At 37.8% G+C, this 21,351-nt stretch overlaps 1 protein-coding gene across 1 annotated transcript in view; it reads left to right on the top strand.

Moving 5' to 3' along the window:
* The first annotated feature begins 188 nt into the window (after positions 1 to 188).
* The window catches only part of abcb7 (ATP-binding cassette, sub-family B (MDR/TAP), member 7), a 32,973-nt gene continuing 11,810 nt past the window's right edge, over positions 189 to 21,351 (top strand). The window contains exons 1-10 of the mRNA XM_032554749.1: positions 189 to 365; positions 3,273 to 3,356; positions 3,447 to 3,524; positions 4,513 to 4,632; positions 12,629 to 12,761; positions 14,994 to 15,262; positions 16,510 to 16,598; positions 16,774 to 16,861; positions 19,430 to 19,604; positions 20,517 to 20,674. Coding sequence (XP_032410640.1) covers positions 216 to 365; positions 3,273 to 3,356; positions 3,447 to 3,524; positions 4,513 to 4,632; positions 12,629 to 12,761; positions 14,994 to 15,262; positions 16,510 to 16,598; positions 16,774 to 16,861; positions 19,430 to 19,604; positions 20,517 to 20,674 — 1,344 coding nt within the window. The 5' untranslated portion in view covers positions 189 to 215. The remainder of the gene's footprint in view (positions 366 to 3,272; positions 3,357 to 3,446; positions 3,525 to 4,512; positions 4,633 to 12,628; positions 12,762 to 14,993; positions 15,263 to 16,509; positions 16,599 to 16,773; positions 16,862 to 19,429; positions 19,605 to 20,516; positions 20,675 to 21,351) is intronic.

Genomic DNA, 21,351 nt, shown 5'->3' with positions numbered 1-21,351 from the left:
TCGGCCAGGATCTGTGAGGCTCGCATTCAAATAGATTCAATTACTTTGTCGCGTTTTGTCGAAGTCTGCTCAATCTCTTCTACTTGACAAAAACAAGATACAAAAGCCCTCGTTGTCTTCTGAGTGCTACTAACAGTTACGCTGCGTTAGCAACGTAAGCCGGATGTGACGCATAACCCGGTGTGTTGACTAATCGTCTTCCTCCGCTGTGAAACATGGCGCCGATATTGGCACCGCTAAAATGCGGCTTTCACTTCCAAAAAAGAAAATTGGCCTTTCTTATTCGCCAGACCAGCTCATATCACGTTTGGAATAAAAGCGGCGCTGAAGAGGGGAGGAATTATAAACGACAGAACACATATGTGGTGAGTAAAACCGGACGTCTGGTCGTAAAGAGGACACACTCTTTACGCAAGGGCAGATATAAAAGTTCCTATAACTAACTTTTAGTGTGAGACAAAAATAATTCGGCTGCAGCGTTTCGTTGTCGTGTGTTAGTTCTCTGCTAAAATATTTGCTGACATTCAAAAGTTACTGTTTTCATAGCTTGTTGTTAAAGTTTGAGGCAGCTAACTGCTATCTTAAATTTTATTTACCCGACAATTTGCGTCTTTATTAAATGTGGGAATACTAGCCAACTAGCCATACGTCAGGTTACTAGCGTTTTGTATCAGCTGTGTGTGAGCTAACCGTGCAGCCTTACTGTAGTCCCATCACGTGTCTCCAGTTCCATCTGACAGGTTAGATAAGACCCTCAGTCCCACCCGGGTTCACTCGTGTTATGGCTGATACAACTGTCCTTTTATGTCAACACATTTATGGATTATTTGGCAATGATCAACGAAACTCTGCTGTCAGTTTATTCAGAAATTTTTAAGTCAGGAAGTACTTCTGCACTCACTCACTCACTGGTAAAGACAACAACCGAAATCAGAGTTTATTTATTGTATGTCATTGGAAACATGTAAGGAGAAACTGGAAAATAAAGGATTAAAAGTCAATAAGTCCTCTTTACTACCCAATTGCCTACATCCATAAAAACACATCCACTCACAGAAACTTCTGAGGTACACACAGAGTTGTAGATGGGTCTGGCACCTAAGGAAAGGTTCTCATTGCCATAACCTGAAATAAAAAACAGAAATATGATGAATCCACACCACAAAGGTAAATAAAAATGGTAAAAACAAATTTTAAAAAACTTGCTAAAAGGTGAGACATAGTTGGGTTGATTTTTGTAACTAATTTATAATAGCAGTATTGGTGTCTGCAATATTGGTATTGCAAATCAGTGTTTAGAGTGCAATAATTGTTGTCTAATATATTTAAAATGGTATGGGCTAATGTAATATTTAGTCAAGTTTATTTCTGTAGCACGTTTCAGTAACAAGGCTTTCTCACAGCAACAGATGCTCACACAGGACACAAATGACATTGCCATAGTACTAAAAGTCACAGAGCAATGGAAGCACACATAAGATAGAAACAGAAAAGCAAAATAGACTTTTATAGCAATTGATATCAGTGCAATATTTACCAATGTTATTGTCTTACCAAGACTTTCTAATACTGAAAGTAAGACATGCATAAATATTGAGCTAGCAAAACATAAATATAACTAAGTAAAATAAATATCAAAGATCTCAAATAAATAAGTACCAGAAATAACATCAGACTGGCTACCTGAGCAGAATGGGATTGGGGGGGTGCATATATTCTTGAAAACTACTTGAACCTATTCAGAACACAATGGTGTTTTTACTTAGATGTATTTATGAAAATGCCCCCAAAACATTTATAGACTATGCTATAAATTAAAAATGTTGCTTTATTATTTTGTAGCAGTTGGAATAATTATGGATTTGCATTTTAAAAATACAGCAGCTAAGTTATGTTTTACATTATAAATACCTTGAAGGCATGACTTAGTTTTATAATGTAAAACTAAGTCGTGTTTTACATTATAAATACCTTGAAGGCAAGGTATTTATAATGTAAAACATGACTTAGCTGCTGTATTTTTAAAATGCAAATCCATAGTTATTCCAACTGCTACTAAATAACAATGCAACATTTTTAATACCTTGAAACCAAGGTATTTATACTCTAGATGATCACAATGTGATTTTTGTATTGGTCTACATGTACTTTCTAATTAATTCCAGTGTTGTCCTAACTTTTTAGTGAGAGTGGTCAACTAGGAAAGTAAAATCACCCAAACAACCACTTCATGAGAAAAGAAGCATCCTAACTTAAACTTAGTTGCAATAAATCATTATATATTTTATTATTAAAGCTAGAATAGTTTAATTAGAAAAAAAGGATTTGCTCACTCACTTTTTCAACAGTCTTTTGTGTGTATATATAGATATATATAGATATTCAACCGTGGAATTATGCACAACAATAGAAACGGGTCACTATGGGTTAGGCTTACTTTAAGATCAATGTGCTTTTCTTAATCCACCCACAAGATATCTTGTGTTAACAGTCAGCTCAGCTTCTGTAGGCGTGTTTGTAGCTCTCATCCTACGTCGACTGCAAGTGTTCTTGAAACAAAATTCTGTTGCAGATATACACTCAGAAGTTCTGAAATGTCTTGGGAGCGTGCCTTGACATGTTTGAGTCTTCTGTTGAACCCATTGTTTTAAGGATTAAAACAGAGGTTTCCATGATGATGTGTAAACATAGCCAGTGTTTAAAACACTTACTGAAGATTTCTGGAGGAAGTCTGACTTGACCTTTATCTCTGGTAAAACACCAACACTTTGACAAAATAAACAATATGACAATAAATATTCAGAAGGTGTTCAGTTCTGTTTTGCCTCTTCTTAAAAATCCCTTTGTTGTTTTGTTAGACGTTACAATTTTTTGTGTGGTTTTTGTCTTTTTACAGAATTCTTTTGTTTTTTGCGTGTTTGTTACACTTAAATGTTTCAGAGTGAAAAAGTATTTTAATATCGGACAAAGATAACCTGGATAAATACAAAACATTTCAGATAATTTAATATGTGAAAAGCCATTCAAACTAACCTGTCTCTATTTGAACAAATAATTATTGTCACAAAGTATTTAAGAGACTTTTACACCTCTTGTCTTGACTTTTAAAACCTGAATTTTAATTCAGGCTGGAAGTTTAAAGTATGAAATCTATAAGGGAGCAAATTTTTCCGAGCCCCGTATTTATTCTGTTTCAGCATGCTTAAATTTTCAAAATGACTCTATAAGCAAAAATAAGACAACAGTCATATACGGCACCTCTTGTGTTTCAGCTGAGCTCCATTCCACACTTACGAACAACGACATGGAGCACAAACAGATTGGAGAGCAGCCGTCGGATTTTAGAGGGGCTAAAAGTGAGTAGTATTTTTCATAGTGCTGAAAACAAGTGTGTTTTACAAAGTCAAACCTGAAATTACAAAGTGATTCTATTCATGTTTCTACAGCATTTGCAGGGGATGGACAAGCGGACATGTTGGCATGGACACGCAGGAGGAGGTTTGAGTGCAGACCCAAAAAATGTGGTGAGTGTTGTACCTTGGTCCAATCACCGACGAAAAGTTTCACACTGCTGTGTTTATTCATAGCAATTAAATAAACAATAATTGGGAGTTGTAAATGAGAAATTAATGTAAAATAAGTGCCCGTGTCAGTGGGTATTTAGGGTATTGATTTGACATTGTCAGAGTTAATTTAACTTTTCATCACTTCAACTTATAGATGATCAATACTAGCAAATGTGATTCCAGTAAACCTGCATCTAAATACAGTGTCATTGTTCATATCTGTGCTTATCAGTTCACTGTCAATTAATCTGGTCAGTTATTGTTGCGGCTTTGGAATAAATTAGAATCATATATGGTATAGATTTTTACATATTGTGATATATTAAGGCTCTTTTAAGTTGCATTTAAATCAGTTGTGCTGCCTTTGCAGTGTAACACTTTGCCTGATTGTGTTTGATTAAAGCCAGGTGATGGATACACTTTCTCTGTAATTTGCTCCAAGGAGCTGCCACACAGCAGGGCTGGAACAGGTTGCCACCATATTGAGTGGATTAGAGGAATTACCGCATATTCTGTAGCCTGCCGAGAGTCCCCACGGCAGATGTGTGTGGAAGTGCGGGTAAACAGCCGCGCTGGCACCAGCGGATTCTCTGCCTCAGCTGGGATGACAGCCCAGGTGTCTCCTGGGAGTTGTAGTGTCAGACTGGATGCCCAAGTCCACCTGGAGACTCTCTCATTGCTGTTGTCAGATCTCTCAGGGGACTCCTGCTGACATTTGATGTTCCATGTGTCTGCCACAGTGTGGACTTAAGGTTGCTGCGACTGTCGCACTGAATGCAGAATGAGCATTACTCGCCAATATTTTCAGACAGAACGCAGATTAGAAAGTTCAAATTATCCAAACACGATTTTATCCATGTTTTCCATGTTTTCTGCTTTTTAAAAGACAGGCGGAAAATCTGGGAAAATTATCGAACATTTTGTTTATGTTGTTGATTCTCTGCAGCTGAAAGAAGTGAATTCGACCACGATTCTGTCTGCGATGCTGGCCTACGTGTGGCCAAAGGACCGACCAGACCTGCGGGCGCGTGTTGCCATTTCACTTGGCCTTCTAGCTGGAGCTAAAGTAAGTTTATAAAAGTTTATGCTAGTAAATTTGGTGACATTAGCTCTACTTGCTTTTCCTTCCTCTTTTAGCTGTTTTGTGCTTAGCTATTTTAGGTGTAAATTGGTTACAGGCTACTTTTCATACTGCCATATCTGTTCATTTTAATTCATCTTTGGGAAGTTTGGTACTTGCTTTTGCAACAAATTACTTAAAAGTAAATCTCCATAACCTAGCTATAATGGATTTTATGGAATGTATGTATTACTCTGATAAATATTATCAACCAGCAGCAAGTCCTTCAGAGTTTTCATTACTTTGATCAGAGGTAAGGCCACACTGCATCAGGAAAATGTGTTATTGCAAAACTAATGCTAAATATTCAAATGATTATATTGAGTGTTAATAATATTTTCCTTTCTCGTTGCTTTTTTTTCTTTCATTAAAATCACTCTTTGTGAGCATGTGGCACCTCTGTCACTGAAAATATACATAACATAGAGACTTTAAGGACAATGAAAGTCTGTCCACCTGATAAAATACGTTATACTCATTCAAATTTTTTATAAAAGTTGCATACTGCAGCTACAAGGAGATTTGACTTGAAAATGGGCATTGCAAAAGATAAAACCTGGATTTTATTTACGTTGTTTTTGTTATTAAGTAATTTATTGGGTTGTGTTTAATTCATGTTTTTTCTAAAGTAAGTTATAGAAGTCCTACATTCAACTTACTGAAATTTGCAGAAACTCCTGGTGTGCGTTACTTCATCTGTTTTGTGTGTAGAATATTCTTTAGAAACAGCAGCAACTGCTGTTTTTTGTTGGCAATTACTGGATGAAAATGGGAATCATTGTTTAACAAACAAAAGTAAAAAATAAAAGTCAAGCTAAAAATTACTTGTGACTCAAATAAGTCTTTCAAAGTCTTTCAAAATCAGTCAGTGGACTCTTGCAGGAGTGATGGAAATAAAGGAGAGGTTTTCTTGTTAAATAGAGGGAAAATTGTTTTTACAGGCACAGGGTCAGAAGCAACCTGCTAGAGCACTTTGAGTTTATTATGTCATTAAATGCTGATTCCATAAATGAGTAATAATGAAACACAAACTACCAGAGATCAGCTGCTCCGTAGAACAAAATATGGTAGAAATTCATTAAGCCTTTCTAGGGAGTGAATTGTGCAGCTCTTTTCATTCTAAAAAGACCGTTCCATGTAGTTCCCTCTTGTCATCTTGGCACCTACTGCCCTTGGCCTTGGTCCATCAATGCTTTCTCCTGGAAAACAATTATTTCTTTTAAAGCAAGGAAAAGATTTAATTTTTTTGGCTTGTAGTGTTGTAAAGTCTCAGATTAATAGCCTCTATATGCTATGCTATTGAGTATTGCGATAATTATATAGATTATGATTAACCCCAAATTTTTCTGACTCTTTTATTTCTATTGTTATCATCATTTCCCCACCATTTTCCAAGAGCTTTAGCATCTCCAACATCCAGTGTGGGCGGCGAAAGTCCTCTATTTGGCCAAATGTAGCACTGGGGTGAAAAATTTGGATGCAGCCAAATATTCTATTCAAGCAGTTCTTTTGCAATTGCAGCATTGCATATATTGATATTGTGATCATATTTGCAATTTAAGAAATTGTGCAGCTCTGATTGGGATTTCTGTAATTGTACAAACATATCAAGAAGCAAAAGGCCTTAATAATTGCAACAGCATGCGAAAAATCTAAAGATAAATATACCAGCACAGACTTGTTATTGAGTGGGTTAACTTTATTTGAGGCATATTTAAAAAAAAAATTCTAATAACTCTGCCCTAAAGCGTGCAGCACATCATCCAAGGACACCAAACAGCAGTGATTAATCCACGTAGAACAGTATGTGCCTGAACACCAGTGGTGACAAACTGTCAGCCACATTTCAATCTTAGTCTCTCCAAAAACCTTATTTCAGTGTGGGCACTGCTGGAAGTGATCAGACATGATGTGGGTCTTTTTGTGTGTTACAGAATGCAAGTTATTTGTGTTTAAAGAAGGATAAACCAGGACAAATTTTCTCATTTAGGAATGGTAACGTTTAGATTTACTCTGATTCTGTTCATTAAGTATGGGTATAATAAACATAGATGACTAAGGAACAACAATCCCACCAGCATCAACAAATCATTCAAGGAGGATCCAAGACATCCTTTCTCTGGAGCATACAGTGAGAAATCTGTTGAATCACTTTAAAGTGCAAACAATTTAATACACTGAGCAATAGCTATCACATTGCAGTGCTGCACACAGTGCCAGTTTGAATATCAAAGATCAGAAACCCCTTTTAGATTCAGAATTTAAAGCTGTTACTAACCAAAAGCTTAAAAAGAATATAGCAAGATTGGTGTTAAAGTACAGCTGTGCCATTTCAGACAAACAATTTTTTGTTATTTGTCAGAAGGACATTGCTTTTGTTTCTCTTTGTTGCTGGAAAAAAACAGACTTACAATAAAAAGCATGGTAATTTGAGGCTGTCGTGCTGTGATAAGGTGTTGATTTCCACCAAGCATAACACAGCAAAGTCCGTGGAAATAACAGTATTTATTTAAATGAGAGACAAATCAAGAATAATAAAGTGGTGAATATACTACACTGCCTGGCCAAAAAAAAAGTCGCCACCTGGATTTAACTAAGCAAATAGGTATAAGCCTCCTATTGGATAAGTACTGCATAGGCGATTATCTTTCAGCTGGCAACACGTTATTTAACCCCAGCTGATGCAATGAGTAACTCCTCATTTCTTAAACAACCATGGCAAAAGACACATCCTGTGGTCGTGGAAAAGATGTTAGTCTGTTTAAGAAGGGTCAAATCATTGGCATGCATCAAGCAGAGAAAACGTCTAAGGAGATTGCAGAAACTACTAGAATTGGGTTAAGAACTGTCCAACGCATCATTAAAAACTGGAAGGATGGTGGGGAACCATCGTCTTCCAGGAAGAAATGTGGTCGGAAAAAAATCCTGAATGATCGTGATCGGCAATTACTTAAACGTTTGGTCAAATCAAATTGAAGAAAAACAACAGCAGAACTCAGGAGTATGTTTAATTGTGAACGCAAAAGCATTTCCACACGCACAATGCGAAGGGAGCTCAAGGGGTTGGGATTGAACAGCTGTGTAGCTGTAAGAAAACCTCTAATCAGTAAGGCTAACCAGAAAAAAAGGCTTCAGTTTGCTAGGGAGCATAAAGATTGGACTCTGGAGGAATGGAAGAGGGTCATGTGGTCTGATGAGTCCAGATTTACCCTGTTCCAGAGTGATGGGCGCATCAGGGTAAGAAGAGAGGCAGGTGAAGTGATGCACCCATCATGCCTAGTGCCTACTGTACAAGCCTGTGGGGCAGTGCTATGATCTGGGGTTGCTGCAGTTGGTCAGGTCTAGGTTCAGCAACATTGTGTGCCCAAAGAATGAGGTCAGCTGACTACCTGAATATACTGAATGACCAGGTTATTCCATCAATGGATTTTGTCTTCCCAAATGGAACGGGCATATTCCAAGATGACAATGCCAGGATTCATCGGGCTCACATTGTGAAAGAGTGGTTCAGGGAGCATGAGACATCTTTTTCACACATGGATTGGCCACCACAAAGTCCAGACCTTAACCCCATTGAGAATCTTTGGGATGTGCTGGAGAAGGCTTTGCGCAGTGGTCAGACTCTCCCATCATCAATACAAGATCTTGGTGAAAGATTAATGCAACACTGGATGGAAATAAATCTTGTGACACTGCAGAAGCTTATTGAAACAATGCCACAGCGAATGCGGGCTGTAATCAAAGCTAAAGGCGGTCCAACAAAATATTAGAGAGTGTGACCATTTTTTGGTGGCGACTTTTTTTGGCCAGGCAGTGTACATATCTAGCATTTGTGCATTTCATAATATTCTTAAAGGAAGGGAGAGGGATTTTCTAGTCCGATACTGCCATTTTATAGCACAATTGAAAAAAATGTTTTCCTTCGATTGTTATAAAAATTCTGTATATATAAAAAAATTACTTAAATGAAGTTTGACTTTCCAATTTGATCCCTTGAAATTTGGTCCTGTCTCTTTAAGAAGCCTCGTTTCTTTCCAACATTCTGTCTTCAGCACATCATCACAACAGTGCTTCTTCATTATGCCATTTACCACTGTATACAACTGAGAAGTAGTTTGTATGATTAGCTCTGCAGACTCACAGTTCCAACAGGTGTTTGTAAATTATTGCTGCCACTAGTCTGGTGGAGCTGAGAGGTGAAGGCGCAGGGAAGTGTTGCAATGTGAAGCGCAAGTTCTGCTGCAGACTGCAGCTCAACTCTAACATCAAAACTTCTCATGATCAGTTATTTTTTGTAAGCACAAGACATAAATTTGAGGATCATAACAAATATAAATTTGTATGAAAATCAATTTGTGATGCGCTGTGGTTAAATCAGAGGTATTTTCCTAATGCATGTACTGAAAGTAGACATTACAGAACTCTAAATACAGTTAAAATCTGGAAAAGTGTGCAATTTAATTTTAGCATGCTCCAGGTCTGAATAATTGTGGAAAAAATAAAACATACAGAGTATAGAAATGTGTGTGACGTCTTTGGGAACTGCTATAATATCTTGGATCCCAATCTAATACAAACTAATTGCATTGGATTTTTGTTGAATAATAGCTAAATTACATGCTTTATCTTTTTCCTGGTCACAACCTACTTTGAATACCTTTGCATCAGTATTGTTACCTTACAAACTGACTGCAGATCCATTTAAAACAATCAAAAATGGACACTCATTATAGGACTAGTTAAATGATTAACTAGTGCTTTCGACTGTAGAAAACTTTAAATCAGGTTGTTCTGGACCCGTGCTTCTGCTTAAATTATTTAAAATAATGTTTTCTTTCCATTTTTGTAAACAGAAATAAGGCATCAAAAATCTGAAGCCATTCTCAGGGCATTGTTGTTTGATAATTAGTGCTACCTACAAATGATGAGATTTGATTACTCTAATTGTTAGAGGTTAATATTTGTATCCATATATTATCCAGAATGTTATCAGATCTTTAGAATCTGATAACAATGTTATCTGTAAGAATGTGTAAACAAGTTAAAATTAAGAATGTGTCGAAAGGCTGATGATATTTAGGAATATACTTACAAGTTGTTGCAAAACAGATCACTTGAAGCACTGGTTAAGTTTTAAATATTCCCATTTAATCAAATTCTCTCCCTGCACCTTTTGCTGAAACATCATGAGCACTTGCCTTAAGTGATTGCACTTGGAGAAGACGCCATGTAAAACTAAAAGCAGCGTGCATTTAAAGCAGTCTTTTAAATAATTAATTGCATGCATCAATCAGTGTGTGATGTGTTTTCTCTTCCTTTGTTGATAGTCTCTAATTTACACCCTGGAAAATAATCACAAATTCAAAGCTCCCAAATAAGTGTGTCCTGCTGCCGCCCAGCACGGCTCCCTCTGGTGTGTACTAAAAGAGTGTGGAGCGAGTGCATACAATCCAATCGACTCCTTCTATTTTCCTGCGTGGTTGGAGTTAACCTCCATTTTACCAATTTGTCTGTTTGAACCGAAACCACCAGCTGTGTGGATGCAATTTTTAAATCAACTGAATAATTACGTGGTTACAGTGCATCTCACCTCTGCGAGCCACATTATCAGTGACATTTTCATTTCAAATGAACGGTTACACACAAGTTGGCCTCGAATGAAGCCCTCTTTGTCTCTGTGCCCGTCTGTGTTTCATAGCGTAAGGTAAAGCTAATTCTCCATCGCCCGGAGCCTTTTTCTGCTACTTGACACAGAATCTCTATTACGGGATGACATATCGCCAGGTAGAGATTGACACAGTGTCAATTTAATCTCCAGTGGTTGTCGTTAATGGATTAAAAGAGCGCATCCAACCTTATCATGTATTAGTGGCAGAATTGAGGACATGTTTTGGCTCTGAGATAATGGGCTCAGGCTATTTTTGTGTCATGTTCTGTTGTCTTGGTAGCAAAGTGGCAGATATTGTTTTTTCCTTTGGGGATTAAGAGGACTTCTATTGTCTGAGTGTAAAACCCAAGTGTATGAAGCAGGAGCCATGGGGATATGGCTTTTGGCAGGATAAATAGGTTTACTTTTATGGTTTTTCATTGATTTGCACAATTTCTTAAGACTATTTAATGAAGAGCTTGACAGTAAAAAAAAAAAAAAAGCCTAAAAACCTCCTCCTGTGTTCAGGGTTTGAAAGTTCAAAATAAAAATGCTATGCTGTGAGATGCGGTGTTCGTTGTGTGTCCTAATGTGCAGCGGACCGCCCAGACTGACTCACACAGCTGTCCCTGTGCTTTTAATTAGCCCTAATAACCATTTCAATTCCATTAGCAGGAGGCAGCAGCTCCTCTCCAGCACTGCTACAGCCAGTCAAAAAGAAAAACAGAGCATTTATACACAGCAACATAACACAAAATTGTGGGCACTTGGACATATCCTCAAAATGCACTTACATTGTCAGTGTTAGATTTTCTTTGTAAACTCATGCTTCTGGGATGTGAGGTGTGCATTAATAAAAGAGGCATATAGAAACAGTATGTTGGTAAGTCAGTATAGCATCATATAGGACGTCATTGCTCAAAAGATTTTACAGTTTTGGCGTTCAACATGTTTTTAAAACACATTTTTCAATTAGGCATTTCATTCACTCACCAACCCAGTTTCCTGCCTCTAAATACAGTTTACAGTGCATTTAAGAAATTCTGAATATGACTGAAATGGAATTTTATTTCAGTAATTTATTTCAAAAGTTAAATCTATTACATAGCTTTATCAAACGTAAACTAACTTATTTCAACTTTTTATTTTTGTATTATAATATTTAATGGTTCTTGGCTCCTCTTTCTCTAAACATCTGGCTTGCAACTACAAGTGAGAGTAAATTAATTTCCAGAAAGCAGCAAAGAGCCAAAAGAAGACATCAAAACTTTTTAATAGCTGTTGCCTCAGTTGGGGGTTCAGCTGAGGTCAGCATGACCCTGAAAGCATGACTGAAGAGCTACTCATTGGATTGCTGAATTAAAAAAATAAAAGTCCTGTTTTTTGGCTTCAAAAAACCCTCAGAATAATTTACCAAACACAGGGGTGGTGCAAGTATTCATGATTATTGAAATTGACTTGGAACAAAGTTGTGGGGATGTTTTTCAAGAATTGGTGAAAGAAACTCTACATTCTTCATTGTACCAAGACATTTTGTACAATTTTGCAAGAACAGTTTAGGGATTCCTGTGCTAACATGACTCTACACCAGTGCACAAAGCTCATAAAAACATGGATGAGCAAATTTGGTGTGGAGGAACTTTATTGACCTACAGATTCGTGACCAGAACCTGATAGAACACCCTTGGGATGAATCAGAACAGAAACCAGCCTGTCCAACATCACTGTCTGACCTCACAAATGCACTTCCGGAACAATGGTCAAAAATCAACATAAATACACTCCACCTTGTGGAAAGCCTTCATAGTAGAGCCATTGGAACGACATCCTAATAAGCCACATGGACATAGAAAGGAATGGTTGTCAAGTTTATTTGTGTATGAGTGAGTATTTTTGGCAACATAGCGTAGCTCAATGACATTTTGATGTCCAGACTTCTCTGGGAAGTGTTTGTGTGACAAAATTGATTGACTTTTAGCTTCATTTTTCAATTCATCATTAAATTATAACAGATATTATCTTAAGACATTTCAAGACAGGAGATACAATTCTTATGAAATTGTTTGGGTCCATATTGGGTTCAACTCAATAACTTTAATGAGTCCAGTTCATTCCAGTGCCATGCAATTATGCAGACTTAGATTTAAGTTCAATACAACCCCAGCTGCATTACAGAACAATCAAAGTGGATTGGTCTTATGATGCCGGGTGGTAGTAGGTTGTCTCTCTAAGAAACTTATGTTTAACATTTTCTATTTTTTTCCCTTCTCACCTCCTCTTTCTCTTCCCTCCCAGTTGACCAATGTGATCGTGCCCTTCATGTTTAAGTATGCAGTGGACGAGCTAAACCAGATGTCGGGGCACATGCTGAACCTGAATGACGCGCCAAGCACAGTGGCTACCATGGCAACGGCCATGCTGATTGGCTGTAAGTCCAAGACTCGTGTTACGCTGCCAGGTGTTGTGCTCATCCGAGGAGACTGCAGGACTCTGTTGTGTACATGCTGACCTTTCCAACAGCATTCATATGAATGCTGCTACGCGACCTCTTCTGCATGTTATTAACTTTATTAGCTATTTTCTGCATTTGACTTTGTGTCTATTTATAACTCCCTCATCCATATGATGGGCTTAAAGGGCTTTCAGATGTAAATAGAAGATAATGCACTTTTAAAAGGAGAGGTTCATAAATCTCTTATGTTCTTTTGATATTTTTAGTTTCAAATCTTAAGGTTTTCTAAGCAAGAAAATATGACCCCAACAAACAGTGTCATTGATCCCAACTTTGATTATTTTTATACCAATGTACCTTAAGCAGCCTTTTCTTTTGATTAGTACACTTAAAGTACCTTACAAAAATATTCACACCCTTTGTACTCTACTTACAACAAAAAAATTATTTTATCGCCATTTTACATCACAGATCATCAAGCACATTATTTTGGGGTGGAAGATAAATTATATGCGGTACTGATATCTGAGAAGTGTGTATAAAGCATGTATTTGACTTAATGTCCACATTATGTAGTCTGACCTTTATGCCACTAAAAGTATACATCGTGTTTGAACATCAAGAGTCGTTAGACTGTCCAGATGGCAAAATGTATTAATGGTGTACTGAGTGTTAATGCACGGCACTGAAAATGATCTATTCTACCAAACATTAAATCTGAACAGTGATATTGCACACATTAATATTGCAATTGCGATTTGATATAATGTGCAGCTCTCGCTTGATGCTAACACTACTCATGGCATTATTTCAACAATGACTACTTTTCAATTAACACACATATTGGGAGATCTCTGGCTTAATATTTGTCCTTTGAGTAGACAGGGTCTCTGCAGCTCCTCCAGAGTTATCACATTCCTCTTGGCTGCTTGTCTGATTAACCCTCTCTATTTCTGGCTGACAGGAATAGAGTCATGCCTTGGTAGGTTTGCAGTGTCACAGGTTTACCCGAAGTAGTAGTTATGTAAATTTGAAAAACTATTTATTGCACTTTATTTTATTTAAGGATATTAGAATAAATATATACAAAGACCACTGTTGTTTTTATTGAAAAAACAAGTGTTTTTTGTTAGTCTGTCCCATACAAGCTCAACAAAATTCTTTGTGGTTTGACAGAAATGCGAAAGTTATGAAAACTTTATAAGATGCTGTGTTGCCCATTTAAGAGGAACGTGGGGAACCATCTAAATAAGAGAAACCAATGTTTTTGTTCCTTCTTTTGGACACTCTGGGCTCTGGGTTTGAAGCCTGCAGTGACTGGTGTAATTTTGCTGTCAAGGTTGCACAGTGCTCGTCCTACCTTGTCAGATGTGGACACATTGTTCATTAGATGAGCATTCCTATTTAACGCCACATTACAGCCCCGTGAAGACCAACAGACAGAGAGATTATCACCCTGACTTGGTCTCAACAAACTGCTCATGTGTTCGCACAGCTTAGAGGCAGCATGTATCATTTCAACACAAACTCTTATCAATTTGAGACAGTCATTGTAGCACAGTTATATGCGTTTGGTGAGATCAAATAATTACCTTAATTTTTAAGTTGTTAATTTTATTTAACTGAGCTAGTTTAGGTTATGTTCAGTATAAAATTAGACATTAATTAAAACAGTGTAAAGAAGGCTGCCTCACTTGCATCCACCCTCATCCTTTAGAGAAAGTGTTGAAATTAATCCTGGTAATTGAAAACTTTCCGTGACATTCTCTTTAAGTCCGCCTCCCTCTTCTTGTATTCTGATCACACATGTGACCCGCACACACAACATTTCTGAGCACGCTCAGATACCCTCCCTGTCTCCAGTCTGTTGTGTATTGAGGCTTTACAGAGCATCATAGTATGTAATTACTGGTGGGAGGCTGTTGCTGGAGCACTGCAGCGCTTACAGGCCAGAGATGATTTGAAAGATAGGTCCCTCCACCTCATACTTCCTCTGCCTTTCTGCAGTCAAGAGGCCTGAAAATCTCATCTGCTTCCGAATGCAGTAATTTATTTCAGGATGTTAATGTTTAAAATTACAGTTTTGTCTTATTTCAGAACCATTATGTGTGCTTTAGATCACGGTCACACACGATTTCAGTACTGTTTAAGTATTCCTGCTTTTCACAGCAGGTGTCTTAAAACTCCCCATCTCCTCTGCTTCTCCAGATGGTGTCTCTCGGGCTTGTGCAGCCTTCTTTAACGAGCTGAGGAACACTGTGTTCGGCAAAGTGGCCCAAAGCTCCATCCGACGCATCGCTAAGAACGTCTTTCTGCACCTGCACAACCTGGACCTGGGGTTCCACCTCAGCCGCCAGACTGGGGCGCTGTCAAAGGCAATCGACCGCGGCACAAGGGGTATCTCCTTCGTCCTCAGCGCTCTCGTCTTCAACCTAGGACCCACAGTTTTTGAGATGGCCCTCGTCAGTGGTATTTTGGTGAGTGTTGGGATTTGACACAATGTCTACCTTTGCTTGGGATAATTTTTTTTTCTGAAAGATAAAACTGCGCATTTCTTTGTAAATGGAGTTCTGCACTGAAAGTGTTTGCCAACCACAGATCATTTTTAGTAATGATGGACCAGTGTGAGATTCTGAACCGTGAGTCAAGTTGAACTATTTCACTATTCTGATCCCAAAGTTTTATACGAAAAGCAATATCATTATTTTTATATACGATGCTTATTATTGGCACTGCTGCAGAAATAATACAACGTATTGATAATTACAATTAATATAATGGGTTTTTTTAATACATTGATTTGAACAATAATGTCCAATGGGCACCAACTAAATTCATACTCCTAAGTAGTAGTTTTCAAATGTTTAATTTTCAAAATATATAGAATAAGCTAGGTAGGCTGTCAGACTATTTTAGTAGGTTAGAAGCAAGCTGTGTGCAAATGATCATTTTTAGTTTTAAAACGGCTTAACCTTAAAAGTATTTGATGGCACTCCTTTAGTTTTCTTACATTTACTGTCTGTGTCTATGCATGTGCATATAACAGTATTTTTGTTTTTGTAAGCATAATGAGTGATTAGATACAACAATGTGTTTTCTGATCACTTTATTTTATGTTTATTTAAAAAAGTTACTGTTTTAAGAACAAAAAATATTTACCATTGTCTGAGACGGCATGACCAAAGTTATCTCTAGCTGTATGGACGAAGAGGATTTAGTAAAGCAAATATTACTGCTCACTGCCGATCAGCTGGCTGAAACAGAGCCACAAAATATTTCCTGTGATTCTTTGGAAATAGGCTTTAGAAGCATTTTTAGACTAATTCATGTTGATTTCTTTGTAAATCATAGCATAATATGTTGAATTTGGTTTTTTTTTAGTCTACTTTAAGTAAGTCTTATACAAGCATTATTCAAATTTTTATTAATTCTTCAGGTTTAACTATAATTGGTCAACAGAAGACATTAATTTCCTGCATAGGGTTCAGCAGGCTTAAAGCTTTTTGCACATAACTGAAATGATAATTTGAAAAGTGATTTTTGTATTTCTTTATAAGATTTGTCTGAATTAATGCGATTACTTCCTGTAGTTTTCAGGACCCTCTTAAAACCTTGAGTGATAGCAGCATTGGGTCACTGAGCATGGTGTGGTTTTTGGAGATTTTATTCCAAAAATGTTGAATTACTACACATAGATGGTCTGTCTTGCTCTTCTCTTCCACAGTATTACAAGTGTGGCGGACAGTTTGCAGCAGTGGCCTTGGGCACCTTGTCAGCATATACTATTTTCACAATTCTTGTTACTCAGTGGAGGTAGGAAGATTTCTATGACTTTTCTGTCTGTCTGTAGGTCAGGATTGTTATTCCCTGACAAGCTCTGTAAATACCTCAGTGGCTCCATGTGCTACCAGTAAAAAAAATGTCACCCACTGGCTGAAGCGTACTAATGAAAGCTCTCAGGTCACCATGCATGTGTCTCGACACATAGGACTCGTTTCCGCATTGAGATGAACAAAGCAGACAACGAAGCAGGAAATGCAGCGATTGACTCGCTGCTTAACTACGAGACTGTGAAGGTAAGTTACCACGCCTACATCTATCTGTTTGCTCTTCTTGGCCTTGTGTCTCCTGACTATTTTCTTTAAACATTGAAGATCAATCAAATAATTTGTTAAATTAACTTCAAGTTTAATCTGTTTTGACTCAACTGTAAATTTTATTTTGTTCTTCTCTTAAAGTTCCTTCTAATTCCATCTTAAAATAATCTGTTTCTTAGCTCTTGTCAATCCAGCCACAACAAATCTACAGAGCTTATCTGGACTCTATGAAATGTTTTCCCTGGTCTAGTCAGTGACGCAAAAAATGTTGTAGGTTACTGTTTTGGCACAGGCGTCTGCTATTTCAGGCTGTTTTTATCCAGAAATGTCAGCGTGGTGCTCAGCTAACTGGTGATGTATTAACATTGCTTTACAGCTTTTGCTCTTATTGTCTGTGTCAGGTAGTTATCTTCATTCTACATCAGCGTTAGTTCTTAATGGTCTTGTCTAAAAATAGTTTCTTATAGTTGGACTTGCTTTGTGGACCATGTCCAGTGTGGTTTTTGTAAGGCTTTGATCTGTCAGTACTGATGTTATCCAACTCTAATTTCTCTTTTAGAACTTCAGTGTAAGAAAATATTTTGTTCTCGCTCTGAGAGGTCATAAATCAGGGACATAGATAGCGTGATACAGCTGTATGAGAAAACAGATGCTGTAAAACTGTTTTAGTATCATTTTTAAAACAAAAGCAAGATGGGCAGCTTGGTGACTCAGTGGTAGAGCAGACGCAACATAAAGTTGTAGTCCTTACCGCAGCTGTCCTAGGTCCGATTCCCAGCCTCAGACCTTTTACATGAGGTAAAAAGTCTGAGACCTCTGGGCTGCACTTCTTACTGTACAGCTGCTAATGACTAAAAGTGATCAAAACCTAAAAACACCTAAATTGATTTATTGAGCTGACACTTAAATTCATGATGGATGTATAAACTCAAAAGAATCTGAGGTCTTGCTCTCTCTCACCTCCTCACAGCCTGGTTAAAAAATAGTCTCCTTTTTAAATAGCAACTTGTGTCTCATCGACAGTTAGAATTAGCTATCCTTAACTCTTCTTCCCTCAGAAACAGCCTCCCCATAAAAGAGTGTTTTTGTCAGCTTGAACTCCTGGTTTCATTTCTGACGGGCCGGTCGCTGGTCAGCTGAAAATCGGGGCCTGACCGATTTTCAGCTGGATCGATCACCAATTGATCAATTGTTGATCAATTGGCCAGATCACCAATTGATTTCTCAGTTCCTTCCTAGCTTGAAGAGCTTTCAAGAAAGCTTATCTAGAGGACTTACAGAATGAAGATAAATACTGATTACTAAGCTAATAATATTCAGTGAACCCAGGTTTAAATATCTGAGTTCAAATTTTCCTCTTATTTTTCCAGTGAAATTCAGAGCAGCACACAGTGTTTTACTAGACAGTTTTGAGCACTTCAGTGGCCGTTCCAAATCTATTTTGTTGGTGTTATTTTCCTTCCTGGTGTTATTTTCCTGCTGTGTAATTTTGTCCTGTTTTCCTTAACATCTTGTTCTGTGTTATTTTGTGTCATCTGTGTCAATGCGGCCAGATTTAGCATCACTCTGAGCTGTGAGTGTGCATATGTAATTAGATCTCCACCCACTCAGAAATTCATTCCACTTCCACAAAGGGCTGTACGAGAACCTGAACGCAGCGCCTGTCTTCCATGTGCTACTTTCTGATTTCCCTCTCCGATTTCACTGCATTTTCTTATATGCAAATCCGCTGGAACTCTGTAGCTGTGCAGCTTCACTGCCGTTAGCTAGAGGAGCAAATCGCCCACTTAACCGGAGCTGGAAAACAATGGAGCAAACTAAACAAACAGCAGTTCTGCAACAATATTTAGTAATTGGCAGCAGAGTTGTGGACTATTTTTTATTTATTTATTTATTTTATGTGTGAAACGCAAAAGTGTGTTTGTGGCTGATGCACAAGCCATTCTCTCTTAATGATATTAATCATAATTATGTAGGGTAACACTTATGATGGCTTTATATGCCTTGTTGTTAATGTAGGCATCTGTGGGAGCTGCTACACATGAAAATACAAAGAAAAAATGTTCCAGTGATGAACACTCAGCTGTAATTTTTGTTCAGAAGTGATGATTAGGCTTCACTATCTAATATGTGTAACTGTTGTTTTGTGCCACAGTCGTTCTGCTCTGTCACAGTTTCAGATCTGCTGCCAGTTCAGCAAAGCAGGCTTTGGATTCTGTTCCATCGCCTTCATGTCCTTTAAAATCTGTTGGGAGCAGATGAAGACACAGACATGAAAAAGTGCTTTAGAGCCCAACTGAGACACAGTCTCCGCTTGGAGCGGTCACTGAGAACAAATGCAGCCTTGAGGCAGACTACAGCTAAAGTGTGTATCTGCCTGACACTGCTCTCCATGCTACCTTAACCTTTCACCTCAACCATATTTGTGTCTCTCCCTCTTTTTCCTGTAAACTTGCACTTCCCTTGGTTCCTTTTGCGAATTTGTTCGTCTCCCTGGCCTCTGCTCCCATCTCTCCTCAGTCCTCATGTTTGTCTTCTCCCCTGCAGTACTTTAATAACGAGAAGTATGAAGCGGAAAGGTATGATGAATTCCTGAAGATCTATGAGTCATCCTCTTTAAAAACCACGTCGACGCTCGCCATGCTCAACTTTGGCCAGAGTGCAATCTTCAGCGTTGGCCTCACTGCAATCATGTTGTTGACAAGCAAAGGCATTACAGCAGGTGAGTAATTTAAAAGCTCATGATGATTATGTGAATGTGTGGGTTTAATTTGGGACATTGATGCTGAACTATCTTAATTTAAGGCCATCCTTGAATTTACCGGAATTGTAAATAGAAAAGCAGAAAAAGAATCTGAACTAAATTTGAACTCTGTTTGCCGCAGAGTTTCATTAAAATAAAACCTTTCAATATGAATGCTTGAAGAGAAAACTTAAAACAAAATCAGACAGATGAAACTGTCAAATAAAACCAACAATGAACTCCATTATAGAAACTAAATGAGAACAAAGCACAGCATGCATGAAAAAATGGCATGAATAGGAAATAAAATAGCCTTGATGCAGAAAATGAAATCACAGGATGTGGAGCTGCTCAGTCGGCTTTCACTACAACTTGAAAGAGAAAGTGATGACAATTTTTATTTGTTTTTGTCTGCCTTTGAAAGATGCATGCAATGATAGAGCTATTCAAAAGTAATGCAAATCTACCATTTTCTCATATTTTATCTTGTTTCTACCACAAACTTCTGTTTAATTTTATCCCTGATTTTGTCTGCTTTGTTCTTAAGATGCTGTTTGTTCACTAATGTTCTCTAGCAAATCTGTGAGGCCTTCAGAGAACAGCTGGATTTATTCTGTGATTAAACGAGACACATGTGGCGTATATTTACTAAACTGGTTACTTCTGAAGGCGATTGGTTACACTTGACTTTCTATAACTAAAGTGGGTTGATTACAACTAAATGCTTTTGTTTTTACATCACAAGTGTACACAGCCTTGGGTTAGTGTATCACATAAAATTTCAATAAAATACATTACAGTTTGTAGTTATAAAATGACAAAAAGCTGAAGGAGTATGAATAGTCTTATGAAGCACTGAAGACTGTGAGCTGCTCTGTTGCCATCGTGTAGGTACCATGACCGTAGGAGACCTGGTGATGGTGAACGGCCTGCTCTTCCAGCTCTCTCTTCCCCTCAACTTCCTGGGGACAGTGTACAGAGAGACCAGGCAGGCGCTCATCGATATGAACACTCTGTTCACCCTGCTCAGCGTCGACACAAAGATCAAGGTAACGTGTCAGCCTGACACAAACTTTGTGCCTCTAAAACAGAGATTTCTTTGTGTTCATACATTTGTATCCTCTAATAAAGGAGAACAGAAAAGATGAATTCGTGCACAGCAGCAAGTGAGCTTAGAGTTTGGACTGAAATTTAAAAGCAAAGAACAACACAAAAGCCTCTTTGCAAGACCCTATTTTTCTTTACCACAGTAACACAGAGAGCAGTACCTACGATTTAATCCTGGACTGAAAGAGTTTTCATAATAGCTTGACTTAGACTATCTATCCACAAGATGTGTGTATAAAAGAAATGATGGGTTGGAGTCAAACATGCTAATTACGTGCTTGGTCTGACTCGAAGGCTGCTTCGTCTTTACCACCTGTAGTGCCTGACATTACTGGCTGCACTGGTGGTATCAGGAAAAGAGTTCAGCAGGAATGTGACTGAATCTTTATTAAACTGGACTATACGTTGAAATTAACTATAACTGCAAAGCTCATTTATATCTTAGAAAAATAGTGTTATGTAAAATTGAGGTTTTTTTTAGATTTACGTAATATTATATCCAAAACCTACCTCAAGTGTTGCCTTGAATCGTTCATGCATGTTTGAGAATATCTAGGATCTTCTGTGGCAGCCTTTTCAGGGTGCCTAAAGGCTCCCTATACCTGACCCCTAGCCTTCC

Source organism: Xiphophorus hellerii, chromosome 23 (assembly GCF_003331165.1).
Source record: "Xiphophorus hellerii strain 12219 chromosome 23, Xiphophorus_hellerii-4.1, whole genome shotgun sequence".
In the NCBI taxonomy this organism is placed as follows: Eukaryota; Metazoa; Chordata; class Actinopteri; order Cyprinodontiformes; family Poeciliidae; genus Xiphophorus; species Xiphophorus hellerii.
This window is presented reverse-complemented; position numbering and strand designations above follow the sequence as displayed.